We start from the raw sequence: 23,424 nt of genomic DNA on the forward strand, positions 1-23,424 counted from the left end.
CATTTACATAAATTGGAACAGATCCATTTTAGTATGTGCATGCTTTAATTTTTTATTCTCAGCAACACTAACCAAAGCCATGGTACGTTCAGAATAAGTAAACAGGAATACTACTATAAATAAAGTTAATTCTTAAAGCTCCATCATGTTAATAAGTACTCTTCCCTGAGTGTTCTCTGTACTGCATCCTTCTGGTTTCATTTAATTTTCATTTGGCACATACAATTTCCAGTCATTTGCAGCAGAAATGCAATTTTTCTGGTGTGCTTCCTGTGTTTGCACTATTAGACAGACTTTCCAATGGTCATTTCTTGCTTTGATATGGGGATTTAGATTTTTAGGGGCACTGGTTAGCCTGTATTGTCTGCCATGAAGGACAGCTACAGGTTGAAAAACATAACAGTCAACTGCGAAAATTGAAACCGGTATATTCTTGTGTCTTGGAATAAAAGAAGAAAATTGATTTCACCTAAAATCTTAATATCTTGAGGTGTTCGGTTGTTCGCTGAACTTGGCATTTAGGTCATCTGATGATGACACCTCGACTGGCGATCAAACGTTTGCAACCTAAATGCCAAGCTCGGTGAACAACCAAACACCTCAGCCATCAACCCGAGCTACGAAGACCACCAATATTCTCTATGATCTTCATCTTAATATCTTAAAATACAGTGGAGCTTCATCCTCAAAATCTTTGAGCATTACAACATGACAACAATAGTAAGAGCTGCTTTAGTACATTTAATAGCCTGCTGGTCTTCGTACTTTCAGCATGTTTTTTTTCTTCCAGATGAGTAAGGAAAGAGTGAACATATAATGCTTAATATGAACACACATCAATTTACTTTGGTAGGGTTAGTAAAGGTATCCTTCACAGAACTTTTGAGCAAAGAGAGGACCTACAGCAACTAGTAATCTGAATGAAGATTGAGTGAAGATCACTGGCTGCAGGATCCACATGAAGTTTCAGTTTTCTGTTATAGATTATTATTTTGCACAAAGCACAAGGTTTTCAACAAACTCATGCTTAGCACACAGAAAAGACATGAACAATGCATAACTTTAAAAAATTCCCTAAGTTGTGAGAAGAGTTGGTCATGTTAGTCATATTTATTTTTAAGGGCAGTTTGTCTTTGCAAATTTCTTTTATCAGTGCAGTATTCAGTTATTTTGTATTCACAGTATCAATTATCAAGTATTTTACTTAACAATATACAGCAATACTCTAAGGTCAAAAATGTGTCTGAGAAAAGTTAACTGGACTTTTTCATTAGATTATTTCATTTTTACTTTATAGCTTGTTTTTGCACATGACAATCCTATGTAGTACCTACCAGGAGGCAGAAATGGCATTAAAATGCTGTGGAAAGTGGGTCAAAACAGGAAAATCTTTTCTGCCTAATCTCAAAAATAGCCTTATGGATATTACTGAGCTGTTTTATATGGTACCAAACTTTTGAGCTGACAAATCATTTTAATTTCAGATGTAGGGATTTTGGAGAATTAATTATTCTGTTTCAAAATTCATATTTGTTACTTAAATGTTTGCCTTTTATACTTACAGCATAATATTTTGTATGTTGTGTCTGCTCCAGCGTTTTAAGGTAAGAAGGGACATATTTCCAAAATGGATCTTGTTTTCTATTAGAAACATGCATGAAGCTGAAGTATGTGAAAATCCTTCTTTTTTATTTCCAGTTTATCAATGCACTTTGTTGTGTCAAGTTTTATAGTTTCTGTTTATTGGGATGGAAGGTCATTCTTTCAGTTAGTAGCCATGTCATGTTTGTTGACCCCTTAGGTCCGAGTTATTAAATTTCAAATGTCAAGGAATAAATAGATGTAATCTATCCTCACATTACTTGGAATACCTCTATGGGTCATCTGCTTCAAAAAAGCCAAATGTACTGTGTCACACATTATCGGTAATTGTTCTGCTCTTTGTGTGTATGTGATGATAGACAAACCAGACCAGAAATGGAACTGGTAAATTTCTTAGTCAAAGATTTGTTAGAGTACATCCAGCACCATACCATGTCCATCCTTCAGTTATCTCTTGTCATCTTTCACAAAAATCCATGCTAAGCCTGCAGCCATACCAAGAAATTCGTAAGGTTCTGAACAAAGCTGAATTGTCACACTAATGTCGGAATGATTTTTCCATCAAAATGCCAGAAGTCAGAAGAACAATTGGCCCATGTTATAATATTTAAGGAACTTGAACTCTAAATGTGTAATTGCAGACATCTTTTCCATTAACAAATTCATAAACAGCAGATACTCGTTTTTGGGAGAGAAATATATTATCGTTTACAATAAACAAAACACCCCCTATATATTGTGGGCATTTACAAAACTTGATCATTTTCCTATGAATTCTTTTAGCTGAATGTAGTTTTTTAAATCATACAGTGCAGTGATGAATAACTGCTGAGAATTAATCACAATTTAACAGTTGTGTATATAAGGTAAAGATTTGTGCATGTGAACAATCAAACCTGCTTATCTTTCAAAAATATGAGCTGGAGTCATTTTGGGAAAGTTTTTTTTTTTTCTTTTTAAGCAATGAAAGTGAAATGTTCCTTGTATTATACACACATAGCAGCAAATCCTACAGCAACTTCTCAAACCTAATATATTTCTCTTCTAGTAAATGTTTAATATTAAACATCCTGCAATATTAATACCCAAAATATTTTACAATGCATACTTTTGTATGTGGTTTTTTTGTGCTTTTATTTTCCATCTGTGAGTGGCTGAATAGAAAGCAGAGTAAATGAAGGAAGATTTTTACGGTCTTTTTATTTGTGTGTACTTTGCATACATGTATGAAGAGTTTTCATTTCCACAAGGCTATGTGTGGTTCTAAACAACTTCATGGCACCCCTCTGGCATTGCTGGTAATGAATTTTCACATGAGAAGTGCTAGCTAAGTGCTGATTCTGCAGCTTGTATTACTACTGGTGTGTGCAACCCTCTTTAGACTGCTGAAGGAACAAGGTGTACAAATATTTACAGTTCCTATGTTTGTAACTCATCTTTAATCACAGTGTTCTGTTAACTTCCCATCTATACACTAATCACAGCTGTAATTATGTATGTATCCTATGATGATTTATGTAGACTTATTCTATAAATAAACTAAAAATAGCAAACAACTGCGTTATGACTTAACAGGACAATTTGTATTCTCTTTTCTGAAACATTTCAGTGCTTTAATGAAAATGATCTACATTTATATTTTATCATCGTTCCATTTATGGATTCAGTACAAAATTTGTATAAAATTTAAAAGTCTCGTCACCAAATTAAAAATTCAAGTCTATATGTGCAGTTTCTGTCATATATTTGCATAGCAAAACACTGTGGGACAGCAAATGTTTCTCCTCTGAGAGTTTTTAAGTGAAAGGCAGGAAGCTAAGAAAAATAAAAGGCCTGACAGGACCTAATAAAAATACAGCAAATTATGTGTGATTGACAGTTGACCACTTGAGATTGCATGAATTATTGTAATTTGAAAGGATTAGAGGGAGTCAAACTGACAGATTTTCTGTAACGATTTCTAGATACACTTTTTTACATTCTGTAAAAAAAAGTGCTCCTATACCATGTGTTGCTGTTTCAGAAAACATTGCACCCACATTTATCATGCATCTGTATGTAGTCTGTAACTGAATAATTTCCATTAAGAACAATATGCGCAACTACATAGTTTGTGTATGTTCAGAGGCAGTATTCGAACCAGCAGCTCTATGTTGAATTTCTTTTCTGCCGCAGCATTATCATCATTCTATCTTATCAAACTGCGATACCCTCACATGCACACATCTATTCATTTTGTTTCCCAGGACCCAAGACATTAAATATGTTGAACTACACATTCAAAGAAGTTCTTAAGGAAATATACAAGACCAACCACATCAGATTTCATTCTGTAGCAACAGTCAGTTTAGTAACCTTTTGGACAAAATCTCGTTGGCTTAAAGAGTAATTAGTAATTACTAATTACTTTTAGTCATTAGCTGACACTTTTATCCAAGATGACATAAAATGCTAGACATACAGCATCCCCTTATGTAATGAAGAGTCCTTTTTGAGAATTCTGCTGTAAAATTCTAATAATGACCTGTAACCTCTCATGAGAAATGCCTTATGAGAACATACTTTCCGGTTCAAAATACTGCCATGTCAACATCCCATCAGAGGAAAGTTGCCTCCCCATCACAATGTATGACTTCTCCATAAACTTGCATCATATCATTTCTTATGAGTTTCTCATGAGTTCTATGGGCAGCTACTCATGTGATGTGCACCTGCAAAAAAGTGGTATTGATGGTATTTTCTTTCCTGTAAGAGGACTGAATTTGGATCTTCTGCACCTCTGGAGCTGAGCAGCACCAGACATTTTTACATTTTTACCAGACACCAGAGTGTCTGACACACATGGTCTCACACACACACACACACCCATATATGTACATACACATGCAGGATTCACATATACACAGACACACAATATCTTTGCTTTATAAGGTGGGAAAACTATATATATATATATATATATTCATAAAGGCTCTGACAGATGTCTGAGATCTCAGTATATTTATGTATATATACAGGCTGTCACATAGACTCTGGAGAATCCTGAAAGCAGTCTGGAGAAAAGGTAGATTTGCACAATAGTGGAGACACGCTCAAGAGGTATGGATCCTTAAACAAGACGTCTCTAATAGCATTTATCAGTTCAGAATTATCTTAATGCTTAGTGTACAAGATAAGTTAGTGTACTTCATTGTTCACCATTTCACAGCATTCCTGGTCAAGCGAAGATCATGCTGTGTGTTTCTCTGTCTCTTCCCCCCCCCGACCCCCACTAGACTGGAAAGGGTTTTTAAGGGAAAGACTATTAGAAAGAGGTATGAATAAGTTGCCTTTCTTCCCACTCATACAAGGCTCTTGCATGCCACATATAGACTCTACTATAGTGGTATAAGTAAATGTACTATGTCTGAGATCCCATTTACTAAGGCTATGAATATGCTACATGAGGAAGACAGTGAGTAGAGACCCATGCACAATGTCAGATCCTTGGTATTCACTGATGAGAGCCTTTAAGCATAACTAGCCTGTGACAACATCTGTCCCAGAATGTAAGCGGATTTTGCAGGGGCTTAAAGGGTAATCACATGAGGTAGGAAGAGTTTCATGCTATCGAAGATCAGGCCTCTGGTCCTGAGGAAAGAAAAGCTGACAGATCAGCACTTTAACACTGGAAATACATCGATTCCATCCATTTTGGAGAAGTCAGAGAAAAACTTTGCTAAATTAGTTGAGAGGAGTTTGAGGGATGCAGCAGCTATTCAGGCAACTTACCAGGAACTGGAGGGTTTGCTAGCAAGCAATAATGGAAAAACTCTCAAGTAAGTTTAGTACACAGTTATATTGGCATGGCATCCTGCTGCAAATTCTCTTGCCTCTTCTGGTTTTCAAAGTATCTATATCAACAGTCACAACCCTTGGCCACAGGATAAACTGTTATCTCCATAGGTGGTTTAATCTGCTTCGAAGCTTGTGCAATAGCCTACTGCTTTGTATGGGCAGAACAACAAGCTAAACTTATGCTTTAGAAACCTGGAAGAAAGAGTTTAAGGTTACACAAGCAAGGGAAATTAAGCAATACAGGGACTCAGGTGATTCTAGAATCATAAGCGCTGGCATGGCGGAAAGGTCAAAAATGAGTGCACTGCCTGCAGTGGGACACCTATAGTCCTGACGAAAGGACAGCTTCATGGTAGTCACAGTGGAATGCTGATCTGGGCAACATTGCAACATGAGGGTATGTCCAGGGAAAATAAAACCACAAGCTAATTCAAGATGAGATGCTTACCACAGTATCAGAACAGTAGAACGTGTAAGTGGGATGGTGGGAATTTGACAGTACAGAGCATCAACTAGGTGAGAAACAGCAGACTATACAATCTCTTAGGAAGAGCAGAGACTTTAGCATATGTAATACTTGATCTAGGGAGTCTACAGTGTGTTGCCAAGTACATCTAAACTGTTAAGCCCGGGAAAAACTGATTCTCCATCATGATTATAATGTCCATAAACAGGGACTTTCAAGCACATCTTCAAAAGCTGTACAACAGTATCACAAATGGGCCACTGTTGTTGGTGCTACGACCACATGCTAAAGGCTGCAGCAGAGTCTCTCAGTTTGGGGATATCACATGGTAGGACCTCCTAGCTGGCAAGGTAAACCAGAGCATTTATCGGGAAAAATGAAGGGCTACAAACAGCATCCAACTTTTTCAACCTTTTCAGGGTTCCTGGTGACAGCACAAAACTGGCAGTTGATGTCTGACTTAGGAAGGCAACTTAGATTCCCACTAACCATATCACTCGACTAGAGATTGCTGTCCTGCCTGAATCATCCAGACAAGTCACTTTATTGAAGTTTCAAATCCAGGGAAGAGCACGTGGATGAGGTAAATGACAGGCAGTATGAGGAACTGGTACAGCAGGGCCATTTGAAAAGCATGGTGTGTGCACGTTAAAGTACGTTGCAGGGGTTTTAAAGAAAAGTCATTGCATAGGGCCTACAGTGTATTGGATACCACAGAGTAGGAGGAAGGGGATCACAGGAAAAAGGCAATAAAAGCTGTTACTGAGGCTTGCAGAGAGGTCATCCAGGTGACTGTAGAACAGGGGAAGTTAGCTGTGGATCAAGGTAATCCTATCTGAACATAGACTGCTGTCTTACAAACCCTGGGTAGTTTGCCCCTTTAATGCATAAATCTAGAATCTTTCTGTTCAAAAAATATATTAAGTGGGTGAATTTTGTTATTGTTTAAAACTTTAACAACTCATAAATTTTGTCTACCTATGTATTTTTAGGTTTGTCGGTTTTACGAGTTAAATGTGCAGTTTTTAAGGGGGGGTGCAGTGGCGCAGCGGGTTTGACCGTTGTAATGATGACGTATCATGGTGGAGACTAAGGGGTTGCTCCGCCCCCTCGTTGCTGGCTCCCGGGCGCGCAAGCTGATATAGGTGGCCGTGTACACCCTTTTGTGCCTCGCACGTTTTGGAGATTGCTTTAATGTTGGTTATTTTATTGTAAGGACAGCTGTGTGAAATATGTTATCCATAGTTTCCCACAAGATATTAAAAAGAAGAGCGTCCTTTTGTCCGTGTCCATCTGGATTTATATACTTTTACGCCTTTCTGGAATCCACGTGAGGATCTGGGCTAACTCATTAGCTTAGCCGGATCGTTACAAATGGCGCCCGAACTGTGAATGAATACCCTTAGAAGGAAAGGTTTGGACACTGGACAGTGAGTATATTTGGAGTATCTCTTTGGTGGATAACGAAGGAAGCAGGCGAACTATTTTTGGACTTCGACTTTTTATTTCCTTGCCTCGCGCACGTTGGCTAGCGGATTTACGATATTTCATTCACTCGTGCACGGTGTGGCAACCTAAAACTCCAGTTGGACAGACCGTGGGACATTTTTCCTCGTCTTTTTCCCATTTCCTGCGGAGTTCTACGCGCCGTGAAAGAGAGGAGAGGGAAATTTTAAAAGAAAAAAAAAAGGGGGTTAAAGGTTAATTGTATGTGAGTGTGTAATATATGTTAATAGTTAATAGCTAAATAATGAAAACTGACCAGTGCTGAGTTTAAGAGTAATTCATCATGTAAGGTTATTTGATGATATTATTTTCTTATGTATTGTAATACACTGAGTGTCTTCCTATTGCACATGTGCTGTTTTAACCTGCTTTAGGATAATTTTTTTTTCCAGTTATTCATGGTCACGTTTCTGTTTTGATTCTCTCAGTGCATTTACAATGGCTAGACGTATTGTTGCATTTGTGGATGACGATGGTGAAGGTGATGGTGTTCCACTTGGGCTGTTGGGTGATGATTCGGTCACAATTCAGCATCTTGCTGCTCAGGTAAAAAAGTTACAGCAACAAGTAGATATGCTGACATCTGCATTTAGTATGTCTGTTGACTTGCAACACAGCTTGCTACAGCAGTTGGAGATCCAGACCTCTTCACACTCACAGGGACCAGACACACATGCCCATCCTATGTTTACCTCCACCCCTGCTACACGCACACTCACAAAGCGCAATAGTCGAGATGCCGAGGATTCTCAACATTCGCATGGACAGGATGCTGGTGCCCATCCTGGGCATACTTCTCTCACTGCGGCACACACTCTCTCCGAATGCACAGCCCGGTCATGTCCGCACCCCCCGCTGGTTAGTTCTGCTCACCTTTCTGGCCTTGTGCCACCCAAGTTTGATGGGGGTGATTCTATTGACCCAGAGGATTGGCTTCAGTCTGTTTCGTTGTACAAAACAGCGGTTGGCTTACCTGATACTCGGTTTTTTCTAGAGTTGACGAGGCTGTTTGAGAGGGAGCCTCGGAAGTGGTACTCTGCCATGCAGCCCCACCTACTGTCGTGGGAACATTTCTCAGATCTCTTTCGTCAAGCATTCTTACCAACAGACAATGAAGAGAAGATCTGGAGAGGGATTTTAGACAGTGTTCAGGCTTCTGAGGAATCACTTCCCACCTTTGTCGCTCACCTGGTGACTGAGTTCAAACGACTGAGGCAACCACCATCTGAGCAAGAACAGATCGAGGTGATTTGCCGGCATGTCTCAGACCAGTATAGACTGGCCCTCCATGCGGCCGCACCCACAACTTTAACTGAGCTGCTCCTGACTGCCCATGAGCTACACGCTGCCTTGGGGCCTATCTCCCCTAACAGGACTGCCACTTCTGCTCAGCTGACCCAGCGACCAAACTTGCACTGCTACAAATGTTTTACCCCCGGGGTCACCACGCGTAACTGTGGGACCTGTAGGAAAACTAGGCAGAGCGGAAACACAGAACCTGGTGGGGGGGCAGCTGCGAGTCCTCAGGCAGATCAAGAGAACCCAAACGCTCCACAAGACACTAGGGGTGACCCGGGTGCTCGACCGCGTAGGTTTCAGCGGCCCCGGGGTGGAAACCAGAACCTGGAACCGGGGCCCAGCGTACAGAGCACAGGGGGTTCTCACTCCGTTAATTTGGTGCAGGACAGCCCACGGAAGTCTAAGAACTCCCCTTTGTCGTCAGTGGTAATGGTTAACCAAGTTTTTCTGAAGGCGACATTGGATACGGGTGCGTCCATTTCAGCAGTCCATCCATCCACTCTCCTTAGATGTGGAATAAATGAGGATATTGTTCTCCCTTGGACTTTCTCCCCACTTGAGTTGGCTGACTCAAAACAGTGCACTCCTTCGGGTGTTGTGTGGCTGCCCGTGAGCTTGTTGGGTCACTTGTTCACACATCGCTTTGCTGTGATTCCAGACCTGTCTTGTCCCATTCTTTTGGGTACTGATTTCATGATCCAGGCAGATGTTCATATTCATCCGGCCACAGGTAATGTTAGGTTGGGAGACAATGCAAACTACGCACCAGACCTAGGCCTGTTGGAGGGGGAGTTTGGGGACTTGGAAGGTCATGTAGCTTGCCTGACTTTTAAGGATACCAAAGTTGATTTTATCCCAGTGTTGGATCAGGCAGCTTTACTTCCGGCAGACAAGGAACGGCTGGCAAGCCTGTTGCGAGACTTTGAATATCTTTTCAGTGGAAAGCTGGGGAAGACCTCATTGGTTGCACATATAATCGACACAGGAACTGCGAAACCGGTGTGCCTTCCTCCCTATCGTGCCTCACCCGCTAAAAGAAAGATTATCGAAGAGCAGATTTCTAAAATGTTGGAGGATGATATTATTGAGCCTGCTTCAGGGCCCTGGGCGTCCCCAATCGTGATAGTGGAAAAGCCTGGCACAGAGCCGAGATTTTGTGTGGATTTTAGGAAAGTGAACAAATGTACAGTGAGGGACTCCTATCCGCTGCCGAGAGTAGATGACTCTTTGGATTTTTTGGCACGCGGTAAATTCATTTCAACTCTAGACCTTGCACGAGGTTATTGGCAGGTCTCGTTGACTGCAGATTCGAGACCAAAGTCAGCTTTTATCTCTCACAAAGGGCTCTATCAATTTAAAGTAATGCCTTTTGGATTGTCAAATGCGCCTGCGACATTTCAAAGGCTAATGAACACTGTCTTGGCAGGGCTCACACACACCTGTTGTATGGTGTACCTAGATGATATAGTTGTTGCTTCACCAACCTTTGACCAACACCTGACAGACCTTGCTAGTGTATTGGGGCGTTTGGCGGAGGCTGGCCTTTCGTTGAAGCTGGCTAAATGTCATTTTTGTACGCCAAAACTTCGTTACTTGGGTTACCTGGTAACCCCAGGAGGCATTGGTCCTGATGAGAGTAAGGTTGCTGCAATCAAGCAGTTTCCCACGCCGAGGACGGTTAAAAACATGCGACAGTTTCTTGGTCTGACAAGTTACTATCGTAGGTTCATTTCAGGGTATGCTCGTATCGCTGAGCCCATGTTCGCTCTTTTGCGGGAGGATGCCCATTTCACGTGGTCTCCTGAGTGCCAGCAGTCTTTTGATCACCTGAAGCTGCGGCTGACTAGGGCACCAGTACTTGTTTTACCTAATTTTGGGAAGCCTTTTACAGTTCATACGGATGCTTGCGATGTTGGCCTCGGGGCCGCATTGACCCAGACTGGGGAAGATGGCTTGGAAAGGGCTGTCGCATTTGCAAGCCGCACACTTCACAAGTCAGAGCGCCTATATTCCACTTCTGAGAAAGAGTGCCTTGGGGTGATTTGGGCTCTCGAACACTTTCGTCCATATGTTGAGGGCTCCTATGTAACAGTTGTTACGGATCACAACAGCTTGAGGTGGCTGATGTCAAGGCCCTCCCCCTCAGGGCGATTAGCTAGATGGTGCCTACGACTACAAGACTTTGACTTTGAAGTGGTCCACAGACCAGGCTCTGCAAATTTGGTTCCAGATGCCCTTTCGCGGAACCCTGCCTGTGATCCTACCGAGCCCGTAGACCTGTTGCCATCATACGCCACTATTGGCTCTTTGAACCTCAGACGTCAACCACTGTTAATATTGGAGGACAAGCAACAGCTTAAGTCGCTCCAGCAGGGCGACCAGGTAATCGCATCGCTGTTCACGGAACTGGAGAGCGGATCCTGTGTGGACTCAACAGATTTTTGCATTCAGGACGGTTTGGTTTACTTCATGGACAAGAGGGCTTCCTGCCGGCTTCATCCTCTTAAGGCCCTGCGTTTCTATGTGCCGGGACTCCTCCGTGGTACTTTACTGAGATATTTTCATGACCACCCGATGGGGGGCCACCTAGGCATTACCAAAACCCTTGGGCGCTTACAGAGACGAGTTTATTGGCCAGGTATGAGGGGTGATGTCAAGAGGTATGTCCAGTCCTGCGTGACCTGCCAGTTGTCCAAGCCAGCCAATCAGAAGCCTGGGGGCTATCTGAAACCAGTAGTCGCTACATATCCATGGGAGTTTGCTGGTGTTGATTTCATGGGTCCCCTCCCCAGATCCGGCCGTGGGAATGAATATATTTTAGTTTTCATTGACTATTTCACCAAGTGGGTGGAGATCTGTCCAGTTCGAGAGGCTACAGCGGCGACTGCGGCCCGCAAGTTTGTCTCTGAGGTGTTTGCGAGACATGGCGCTCCTGCGCACCTGGTCTCTGACAGAGGTGTTCAGTTTGTGAGTGACTTCTTTGAGGAGGTTGTTGCTGCCATGGGCTCAGACCACAGGCTGACTACAGCCTACCACCCCCAGTCTAACCAGACGGAACGAGTGAACCGTACTATTAAGACTGCAATCCGTGCTTATGTGGGGCGAAAACACAGAGACTGGGACCTCCACTTGCCGCTGATATCCTTTGCGTTGAGAACAGCTCCACACCAGAGTACGGGAGATACCCCAGCTTTTCTTTTGTATGGCAGAGACCTCAATACACCCCTTGATTTGTGGTTGTCACCAAGCCCTCAATACATGGCTGATTCTGTAGCGGACTACAAGGTGGAGCTCACTTCCGCCCTGAGAGAGGCGTATGATCATGTGAGGGAGTCCCTAGCGGAGAGCCAGTCCACACAGAAAAAACATTATGATAAGAATCGGCGTGCCGTCTCGTTCCAGGTCGGTGACTTGGTTAAACTGAAAGCCCATCCTCGGTCGGATGCCTCGGCGGGTTTCTCGGCCAAGCTTGCCCCAGTCTATAAAGGCCCATACAGGATTACCAAAGTTTTGTCTGAGCTGAATTACAAGTTGTCCAGGGTGGCGGATGCAGCTGATGGTGGTGTTCACCATGTTTCTAATTTACTTCCATTTTTTACTTGGGATGACAAGGAGGACCTGGAGTGTTTGCCCCAGCAGTTGGCTGAGACCAATTTGCAGGAGCAAGAGGCCTGTGTCCCTGATGAGCAGGACGTATTTGGCTTTGATACCCTGTTTACGGAGCCGGACGTCCATGACCAGTTGGCGGCTGCTCCGACTGTGGGGACACAGCCTCCCTCAGTTGATAGTCCTGTGGTCACGCCCCCTGTAAACTTTTCCTCACCCCGCGCTGACGCTCACCTCCAGCACCCACAACTTGTGCACATGCACACACATCCGTATTTTCTTCGCAGTGGATGTGCTGGTGATTCCTGCCTCACATACGCACAGCCCTTTCATGCGGAAACACGCTCATTCTCGCAACACCCTACTCATCCCACACAACCTGCCCACACGGCACACCCATACTTGCTCCGTCCTAGGCGCACACCAAGGGTTACCAGTGGGTGGGATGTCAACAGATGGACAAACCCTTATTTTGCTTTGCAATTTGGGTTTTGACATGTTTTATGATGTTCTGTTTGTTATTTTGGGGTCTTATTGTATTTTGTGTGCGAAAGAAAATGTTTTTCTTTGGCTGGTCTGGAGACTAGCGGGTATTGAAATGTTTGAAGGGGTTATGGCTGCAGTGTGCACCACTTGTTCTTGAGATACTGTTCAGACCTGTGTGTTTTAAGCCTTTATTGTAATATCTTCTGTTTCAGTTTCTGCTTTAACAGTGTGAAGTTTGTGGAAAGAAGAGGGGAAAAAAAAAAAAAGAATAATTTAAAGGATGCTGTTCTGGCTGTGTAATGTTGGGCTATGGTATTATGCTGGGCAACTGTCTTTACTTTCTTTTATGTGCCACTGTTTGTCTCTGTTATGCAGTGATGTGCTACAATGAAGGGGTAGATGTTTTATTTCTGTTGTGGTCTGAGGACAGCCCTTGATCTAAGTGGGGGGGATATGTAATGATGACGTATCATGGTGGAGACTAAGGGGTTGCTCCGCCCCCTCGTTGCTGGCTCCCGGGCGCGCAAGCTGATATACGTGGCCGTGTACACCCTTTTGTGCCTCGCACGTTTTGGAGATTGCTTTAATGTTGGTTATTTTATTGTAAGGACAGCTGTGTGAAATATGTTATCCATAGTTTCCCACAAGATATTAAAAAGAAGAGCGTCCTTTTGTCCGTGTCCATCTGGATTTATATACTTTTACGCCTTTCTGGAATCCACGTGAGGATCTGGGCTAACTCATTAGCTTAGCCGGATCGTTACACCGTGTTTGACCGGGTCCTGCTCTCCGGTGGGTATGGGGTTCAGGTCCTGCTTGGGGTGCCTTGTGACGGACTGGCATCCCATCCTGGGTGTGTCCCCTCCTCCTCCAGCCCTGCACCATGTGTTGCCGAGTTAGACTCCGGTTTGCCGCAACCCTACTTGGGACAAGTAGCTTCAGTGTGTGTGTGTGTGTCTGTGTGTCTGTGTGTGTGATGTGAAGCTTTTCTGGATCACATACACAGTTTCCATTAAAATTAATGCTAATAAAAAAATGTTTTGGAAGAGTTCACTTTATGAGCAGATATATTTTACAAGCTATGCTCGTTAAATTAGGGTAACCTGTATTTACATTTGTCACAACATACGTAAGGACACAGTTTGTGCAATTTTATGAGCAAAACTAAACTTTCTTCTCATCCATTTGCTTATAATAAATTCAACATGTTTGGTTCCACTTGTTAAAACCCACCAAAAGACATTAATTAATAGAATGCAAAGAGGAACAGTCTAGTCTGTCCCAGTACACAGAAAAAATTAAAAGATCTCTCTGGAGGCTGTATGACAGTTTTGCAACAAAGGAGGCTGCTAGTATTATGCACAATTTTAATTGCAGTGAATTGATTTTATTTGACACCCTTCCTTGTGTTGTCGAGTTCGCTAGTTTACATATTATATACTGTATGCTGGTGTATATCAAGTCTGTTAATTCTTTTTAAAATTCTGATTTTTGAATATATCCTCTTTTGCTATGTTTTTAACTTTAAAGAGATATATTTAGAAATAATCAGTCAGCCTTTTTTGAACATGTTTGATTGGAATGTTTCACTGTCCAAATAATTCTGAAGACTGATCAATCGATTCTTCAAGATGTACAAAAAGGTCAATGAAAGAATGTCTCAACATATTTAGATGTCAGAAGAGCAGCAGGTCCAAACCTGTATATCCTGAAAGCATGCAAAGATTGAGCACGAGAACCATACAGAGTTATTATAAACCACACAAATGTAAAGTTGCACAGCACATGGTAAAACTCACTGAAGGATCATAATACTTGCACATAATTTAACTTTAATAATCTGTAATAAATAAATGTCTCTTGCATGACATTGGCCTTTCACACAACATTATTTTAATCAGTACTGAAGGTATTAATCTGCATCATATTAATTTTATTATTTTCATAGCTGTTTGGCCTTAGACATCAACTTTAAAAGGAAACTCATAGTAATTTTAGCCCAAACAGCTACTTCAGTAACATTATACTTAATGGATAAAATGACTTTTGAAACGTTAAGTAATGGAGCACTAGCAGTAGCAATTCTTACAACAACAGTGTGTTATTTTGACATAGAGCTCTGCATTGTCAATGCTAAGCCTCAGTAGAAATATATAATTACAACACCAGTTATGATCAGGGGAATGACTCCTTGTGATTAAAGTGACTGTTTGTCACACTGTAGCCCTACAAAAAGCATGATGTGTTAAGTGTACTGCTATCTCGATGCCATTCACAGATGCCATTTGACATGAATGTGGAACATGTGTTAATTAAAAAATATAAGGGTTTAAATAGGGTTTTAGCAGATTTATCAGGGTCATCAATACTGATGCTGCACTTCCTGTACCAGAACCACATTTTATTGCAGCTCCACTCTAGACAGAAGTGTCTTTGTTTAAAGTGTGATGCAATGGGACATTGACATTTCCTGGACAGAGTTGTGCTCAGTGTCCATAATTTTAAGGTTGAAGTTCCTACACTGCGCAAAGCAATTTTTTCTGTTTTGCAAGTAAAATAGAACTTTGCTATTCAGTAATTATGAATATTGTTCTTTTCTGATTTTCTGCTTCTGCATACAGCTGTGTTACTTGGCACTTGTCACTATTAGTCACTGTGAGTTTCCGTGAAAACCAACTGAAGAACTACAACACACAATTACTGCCTTCAATGGACAACAAATAAATTTGACTTAATTGCTTAATTTCAGCCCTTCTTATTAAAGATTTATGAGAAAGTAAATTGCCATGTTACACCAAGTTATTCTGTCGCCGTGATTGCATGGGGTCATAGTGGTGAAGTCAGCTGCAGTCTTCATGAACAGGTGCTGCATATATGTGCAAAATGAAAAAGTGGCCAGTGCTATCTTGTGCTGAGGTGGTGTGAAGACTTGAGAATAAAGAGATGGTGAGGTTTGGGGACTTGACAACTGGCGGACTTCAGAATTTTGGGAACACAGACACTCAAGACCCAAGGGGAATACTCACAAGGGAATCACAGGCAGTAGTTATTTGGAATAAAAACACAAGAGTACTAAACTTTGAGCATCACTTCCCTAGCAAGCAGATACAAGTACATGCACTGTTTGAGAAGCCATAGCTTGACAGATGCCAGATTCTCACTTTTAAAGGTTTTGTTATTTTTTAATTGCATAAGTGGAAGACTGAGACCAGGTGTGCAAGCTTCTGCTAAGCTTGCTCCAAACAAGGACCTCTGCTGGTGTAAAAAAAAAGTGTAGAGACAAATGAAACTGATATATGTAATTCATCATACCTTAATGATGATCTGCACACACTAGGCTTTAACAATGGTGAACTTTTTTTTTTTTTTTTACTACTTTACTTCAGCAGTGCATTATTGCTTTCATAATGAAGAAACTGAAACTTCTCCTCTTGGTTTATAAAGAGTGATTGTAGCTTGTTACTCTGCCTTTACAAGGAAGTGATCAAGTTTTCAGGTGCATCAAGCCAACCTGTGGAAGCAACTGCTTGTTGCTCTCTTCAATTCCACAACAGCTGATATTAGGACTTTGTAAACCAGAATATTCCAGACCACTCATGAAATGCCATCTGATATACTTTAAACTTACACTTACCTGGAAACCCTGACTTATTCACTACTACTATCACTGCTACTAACCACAGCTGAAACTCAAAGTCCAACTGAATCACAACTATATCCCTGAAGCTGCTACCAAACCACTGCCTAAGCTTTTTACTGGCTTCTCCAAAATAGATAGAATCAGTGTACTCCATCTGCCACAGAGAAATTTATTGGTTGGTTTTTTCTTCCTCAGCACAAGCGATCTAGACTTTGCTGGCTTGAAAATCATCTGGCCCATGTGACAATCTTCTTCAGCCCCTGAAAAATCTAGGTACATCATGGGATGGAAAATGTAGTCATTGCCAATTTGTACACAAATGCTGCAACGGGTGGTTGCCAGAGATCAGACTTAGTGAATCAACCTCTTCCTTCAACCCCTGCCAACTTCACAAGCATGTTCATGGTCAGTGCAATCAGGATCACAGAGACACTGCATCAGTCTGTAATTATCAGAAATAGTCCTCTCCACCACCTTCTGATTGACCACATTTGTGAAATTTTACCAGAGCACTGCTAATACTCACTTCTTCTAATGTGTTCAGTGAACTGTGTCACCATAGAAAACACCTTTACTTACATGTCAATACATTCATTCTTCTCTCGAAATACAGTTAAGTTCTCAGCTACAGTGCTGAAAAATAAAGTTGCTCTCTACACTGAGCAGAAAAAAATAGTTACTCTGAACTGATTGATCCTTTTTGAGTTCTCCTCTTTAGGAATCCATGCCCCTTCAGTCCACCATCACTACCCTTGTGCCCCTTCTCCACGTCGCCCTTAGAATCCTCCAAAACCTCTGCAACAGCTTCAGACAATACTTGTAGATTTAATAGTTGTCAGCTTTTTCTTTTCAGCAGAGCACCTGCTCACTGCACTTTTGGCTCCAGTTGCATCTAAAAAACCCAGAGGGATCTGCTAGAGGCCCTGCGATGGACAGGCATCCCGTCCAGGATGTGTCCCCCACCCCTTCAGCCTTGCGCCCCATGTCTCTGGGATAGGGTCTGGCTCACTGCAACCCCACTTGGGAGAAGCGGTTCTTGAAATTGGTTGGTTGGGATCTGCTAGAAAATTTTCATCTTTTTGGCTGTCTCTTTCCTTCTTCTACTCCTATGCCTTTCTGCCGTACATAAAGACATAAGTCTCTTCCTTAGAATGCGCTCCACCAATGATACTCTTTCCTCATGACTTGCAAGGCTAAAATAAGGCTACAATGCCCTCCGTTCATCTCTTATGCTCTTTTTACTCCACGTTTTATTGTTTTGATGGTACAGCTTGAATTTTTTATCTTCCACACAAAACTTCTTTGCTGTCAAACTAATGACAATGGTTGTCATGAACACCTTAAGGCTGCTTGACCTGACATCTGTCTACTACGCTGCCTTGGCTTTGGTCTTGTGTCACATGGCATTGCTTATTGCTGTGGGTTGCCTTCTGGTCTAGCCTCTATTGCGTCTCTCCAGGTGTGTTACCGGTGCTCTGTATGACATGCTCTGTGCATGCTCAGACCTTCAATACATCAGTCACCTATTGACTTGCAATACATAAAAGTATCGAAAAAGATAAATAAAGAAGCAACAATTCTGATGACTGATTCGCCAAAGGAGACGTTACATAAAAGGTCAACCTTGTAAAAAACACATTTTGATTTCCTTGGGACTCACAAGCAGGTGTGTAGATTCTTCCTGAGCCTCAAATCCCTCAGCAAGTCCTAGATCAAAGCGAACACTTGGTTGTGGGGAGACAGCTGTTGCAGAGGTGAAGAAGATGTTTTCCTGGGCTAAATTATATATATATATATATATATATATATATATATATATATAGCTGAGGTACTCCTTATACTCAATGGCACAACCATCTCAGTATAATTTATTAAAGATGCATAACCTGAAGGGCCATTAACATTTCAGAAAGAGGGCTATTTTCACCTCTCTTTAATGTTCTTTTTAATGTCACCAATTTATCCACTCAACGAGCATCAGCAGAGAGCTATTCTGGTGACTTTCACATCTGCTGAGGGTTAGACATTTCCATTACTATCTCACTCATCCAAGTAGAGTAAAATATACTTAATTTAAAGAAGATAACAACTTGACTAATGAAATACAGTCAAAACCCTGAAATGTATTTCCCGAAATTTCATCTCCAGGTGTGCATTTTTGCCCTATACATAGGTTTACATGCATACTAGTTGAAAATTGAGGCTCATGACAACCCGCTATATATAAAGGATCGATTATGCAATCAGTTATGGGTATTTATATATAGTTCATTATCCTGACTGATTCTTCAAATGTTAATTTGTATTAATAAGTGCTTCAATTAATTTTTTCAACCATTCATTACAGAAATTAATGCAATTAAAGCACACAAAGTAAAACACATATTATCCACATTGATTCATATATTGTTGATTATTCATTTTGATGCAACTTAACTCGTTATTTATATAATTTTTCCACATGTTCATAATTCTGTCACTGCCCTGTTCATTGATTGATTTGTAATGATTAAATAAAGTACTTTATATGAGACTAGCAGTTATTCTAAAAAAAATATTAGCTGGAAAGTAAAAAGCCAAACTCTGGAAGACACATGCAAAGGTTTGGTAACTCTCACATTTTTATGTGTAGAATCCGTAAGTAAAAACTCTTACATTTTATTGTGTTATTTCCATGTCTCCTCTTAATATTATATACTGTACCAATATCATCATTTAGTAGATTCTATCTTTTGGACTATATCATTATGATGTAATATTATGCACAATCACAGTCTTCTGCCCCCCATGTCCCCCAGGTTCCTAATGTTACACAAGCATGGGACTCTACTTATCAAGAGTGAAAGAGACTAGCAGCTCTGGAAACAGATGCAGCTCACTGAAAAGGCAGAGGGTAGCTAGACAGGCTCATAGGTCCATACATGGGTCCATACAAGGATTTTTTTTCTAAATATTAAAATACAATGTCAGAACATATATGACTGGATCTTAAGAACAGCCTTCTGGGGGCACTATCCTCATCCCACATATGAAGGAAACCTCTGGTTAACAAGGCATTGAACAGATCAAATCTCTAAGGCTCAAAGTGGCCCAGATGTCTGAAAGAGGTCAAAGTGTAATCACCACAGACCGGCAAATGTAGTCTGATATGTGCATTAAAATGGGCTTGCAATCTTATGCTACCCTAATTTTTATCTGATTCATGGCTCACCCTTGTCACAAGTAATGCAACACTGGTCCAATTCTTTGACCTTTTTTCTGTTTGACTTATGAAGTCACCGTGTAACTAATATTTTGGTTACTGGTGACTTCTGGACATATCAGATACATTTCTGTGAGCATAGGCAAACAGAAAGAGAAATTTACAAAAGATAATGATTTTGTAATGTTTTTAGTTACCCAATTTTTTTATTTATTTTTTATTGTGTAGTGATCTATTCAGTGTCTACTGGTATTCTGTTGCTACATGGTCACATTCAGCACAGGAACAATAAATGTATGGCACGAAAGCTATAATTGTTCTGGGAAATGATTGGGAAATAGACAATACCCGGAATTAGAGTTGAGGAACTGTGTCATTCTGCATTTTATGCTTCAGCTTGGAATCAACGTTCATGAGGTCAGTGGAGATTTGAGTGTTTGAAAACATAACAATAAATATGGCAATAAAGCAGCTATACAGAATTGTTAACAAGGATGAGGCTGCAATCCAAAAGGTATTCAAATTCAAATACAGCACAGGCATTTCTGGGGTCAAAGGAAGTTTACCTCAAAAAACCTGATCACTAGTACACCCTTCACCCTGAACAAGAAACAAGTTTGTTGTTTTGTATAATTGGCACACTGGCTCATTGAATGTTGCTGCTTTCTGTATCTGACTGCTCTGGGTTTTGGGTTCAAAATTCTTTTCCTTCCTATATTCTAAAGAAAAGTTGGTCAGTTGTACTGGTCAGTCTCAGTTTTCCTTATTCCTCTTAAGATTTTTTAGATTACAGCTACATCATTTAAACAGGAAAGTATTTACTGATACATACTCTCAGCCCAATGAAAGAAATTACTCTGCATGCTGTAAAGTGTACCATCTGCCTCATTATATACTGTAAAAATATCTATATGCAGCAGCACAGTGTTGCTTTACATTGTGTGGGCTTTGCATTTGACTGTAGGCTCAAGTCTGGCTAAGGATAATATTGGCAAATGAAAGGGTGATTCCATATGTCTCCATGTATCTGATGCCTTATCCTCAGTTATTAATCATTATTATTTACACACAGGGGGTGCGGTGGCACAGTGTGTTGGACTGGGTCCTGCTCTCCGGTGGGTCTGGGGTTCGAGTCCTGCTTGGGGTGCCTTGCAATGGACTGGCATCCCATCCTGGGTGTGTCCCCTCCCTCATTTTCTGAACCGCTTGTCCCACTTGGGGTCGCTGGGAGCCAGAGCCTAACCTGGCAACACAGGGCGTAAGGCCAGAGGGGGAGGGACACACCCAGGATGGGATGCCAGTCCATTGCAAGGCACCCCAAGCGGGACTTGAACCCCAGACCCACCAGAGAGCAGGACCCGGTCCAACCCACTGCGCCACCGCGCCCCCCTCATTATTATTTAGTTTACAAAAAAGACATATTTGGAACATGATGTTTTCAAAGCTTATAGATTTTTTAGAAGTTCAGATTTGCTGAATTTACTAACTAGTTCCAAATATGACGTGTGATTAAACTGATTACATATGACCTTTGTAAAAGTGAAGAATTTCAGAGTGCTTATGTTTTTATTTTCACCACAATATGTAGAGGTATTGTACAGTACATAAAACAGAGAAGAATGTGGATTTAAGATGAAAAGGCTGATCCAGAAAGAAACCTTTATTTCAACCTTTGAACAAGGTATGTAACCTGAATTGTTACATTAAAATATATAACTTTAGGTCCTGCTAGTCTCAGCTTTTACTTCCACAGTTTACAGAAAGATTTTTTATATACTGTATATCTTAAATTCGTTTTACAAAGTGGAAAGATTTGATGCCTGATGATAAAATATTCAAAGCCCGATACAAAATTTTGAACCTAATTGCATTACAGAGAGTATCCATGTGTCAGACAAGTGTACAGGGAGAAATTATAGTATACAGTACCTTAAAAAATAGAGCCACATGCCGTGCTGAAATTAGAATTGCTCTAGATGGGCTTTAAACTGGGCATGAAGATCAAAGACCTGGCTGAACCTTGAGGGAAGCTTTTAACCTTGGTGTCTGGTGTAAATCCAAAACATATTACAGGAGCTGTCATGGCACATGCCAACTGGAACCTTCTGCCTTAATCAACTAAAATGAGAAATCAAAAGAATTCTAACCCAACTTCTACCCCCGTTGAGACACAGATTGAGCCTGGTGTTGGGAGAGCCATGACTTTATTAGATGGGTCAAGGTTACTGTGTCATTCTGAAAAGTCCTGAATAAATCAAAAGTTAGTAGTTCCTTGCTACACAATGCTTCCATGGAGGTGAAGGGATATATCATTGTTTTCCTGAATATTTGCCAGGACCCACAGACAGGAGGACTGAAGCAGACTGATTTTCCTCAATGGATTTCAAAAAGTCATTGTTCCAGTGATTTCCTTTGGAGAACTGAAAGCTATCCTCTGGTGTTATACACAGGAACTGAAATATTCATTGATTCACTTTTTCTCACTGTTAGAAATCATTTGTCTTAATGCAAGGTCACTGAGGTCTGCAGCCTATCCTGGATGCATATGTTACCACCAAAGGCAGGATGCGATGCAAATCCATTTCAGGGTTGCCACATAAACACACAGACACATAAACACACAAAGAACCTGCAGTTTATTCTCACACTCCACCTAAAATCCATAAAAATTTAGACAGCAGGAGGAAACTAAAAAATCTATAGGGGACATGTAAACACAGGTAAACCATGCATACTCTACACATACTGAACAGGGATCAAATCTACAATCAATCTCACAGCCCAGGGTCTATGAGACATGGACATATACCACCATGCTCCCTTGCAAAACAGAGGAAGACTTCGGATAGCATGCATATGATTATTTTAGCCATAAATCTTGTTCCCCAGCATCTGTCAGCTCTTCAATTTTTTGCTCATTGTAAGTTTTGGTGTGACATTTTTATTTACCAATACTTTAACACTTCTGTATGGTGGAGTGAAAACCTCAGTGTTTCTTGCTGCAGTAATGTATATTATTAGGTATATTATTAGGTCTTCTGCTGTATGCATTACTAGTTCAAATGAATCAACAGTTTCTCAAAATTCAGCACCCCATCCAGGTCTCCCAGCAAAACCATGTTTCCTGCATTTCACCTCCTTTCAGACAGCAAAATCTTCCACCACCTCTTCTCTTCTCTTCTCTTCTCTTCTCTTCCAGTCCATTTCCCCACAAATAATTTGTTCTATTCCTTTCATCTTTAATTTTTTTTTTTACTCTTCTCTGATGGCTACCTGTCTCCTTTTAAAACTGCCCACATCTCTACATTGTTAATAAAACTCTTTAATAGTCCAAGCACAAGGCAGGATTTCACGTCAATCTCTTTTCTCCCTTTTCAAAACTCTTGAGCACACGGCTTGTAACGTATTATTTGCATTCTTTGCTCGCACTGATTGCCATGATCAATATCAATCTAGATTTAAGACAAACTTTTCTACTAAAACTGTTTCCCTATAGTGACTCTTGCCGGCTTATAGATACCTCTCTTTTTAGGTCCTTGTTCTCCTTCATCGTAGTAGAACATTTGACACTGTGAGCCATTGAATCTATCTTTCCCTTCAGGATCAGCTTTAAATGAAAAGATCACCACTAACATTTTTTGAGTGTTACCTGTTTCATTGATCTTACTGGTTGTCTTCATGTCTGCCTTTATCAATTAGTGATGCGCCCCTAACTCTTCTCCATGTTAACCATTTCCCTTAGTTTTATTTTTGCCCCTCACAGATTCTCCTTCCACTGCT

The 23,424-nt window shown here is 41.0% G+C and overlaps 1 protein-coding gene across 1 annotated transcript; it reads left to right on the forward strand.

Annotated features, from left to right (window-relative positions):
• Positions 1 to 7,600: 7,600 nt before the first annotated feature.
• Positions 7,601 to 13,420, forward strand: LOC114910983 (uncharacterized). The gene is made up of 2 exons (XM_029253800.1): positions 7,601 to 9,784; positions 10,490 to 13,420. The coding sequence occupies exons 1-2, from the start codon at positions 7,850 to 7,852 to the stop codon at positions 12,809 to 12,811; spliced, it is 4,257 nt and encodes a 1,418-aa protein (XP_029109633.1). The 5' UTR covers positions 7,601 to 7,849; the 3' UTR covers positions 12,812 to 13,420.
• The last annotated feature ends 10,004 nt before the right edge of the window (positions 13,421 to 23,424 follow it).

Source organism: Scleropages formosus, chromosome 7 (genome assembly GCF_900964775.1).
Source record: "Scleropages formosus chromosome 7, fSclFor1.1, whole genome shotgun sequence".
In the NCBI taxonomy this organism is placed as follows: Eukaryota; Metazoa; Chordata; class Actinopteri; order Osteoglossiformes; family Osteoglossidae; genus Scleropages; species Scleropages formosus.

Coding starts and splice junctions, on each gene's coding strand:
- LOC114910983 (XM_029253800.1), top strand. CDS start 7,850: ATGGCTAGACGTATTGTTGCATTTGTGGATGACGATGGTGAAGGTGAT. Junction 9,785..10,489: donor AGATTTCTAAAATGTTGGAG/GATGATATTATT, acceptor CTTTTGCGGGAG/GATGCCCATTTCACGTGGTC.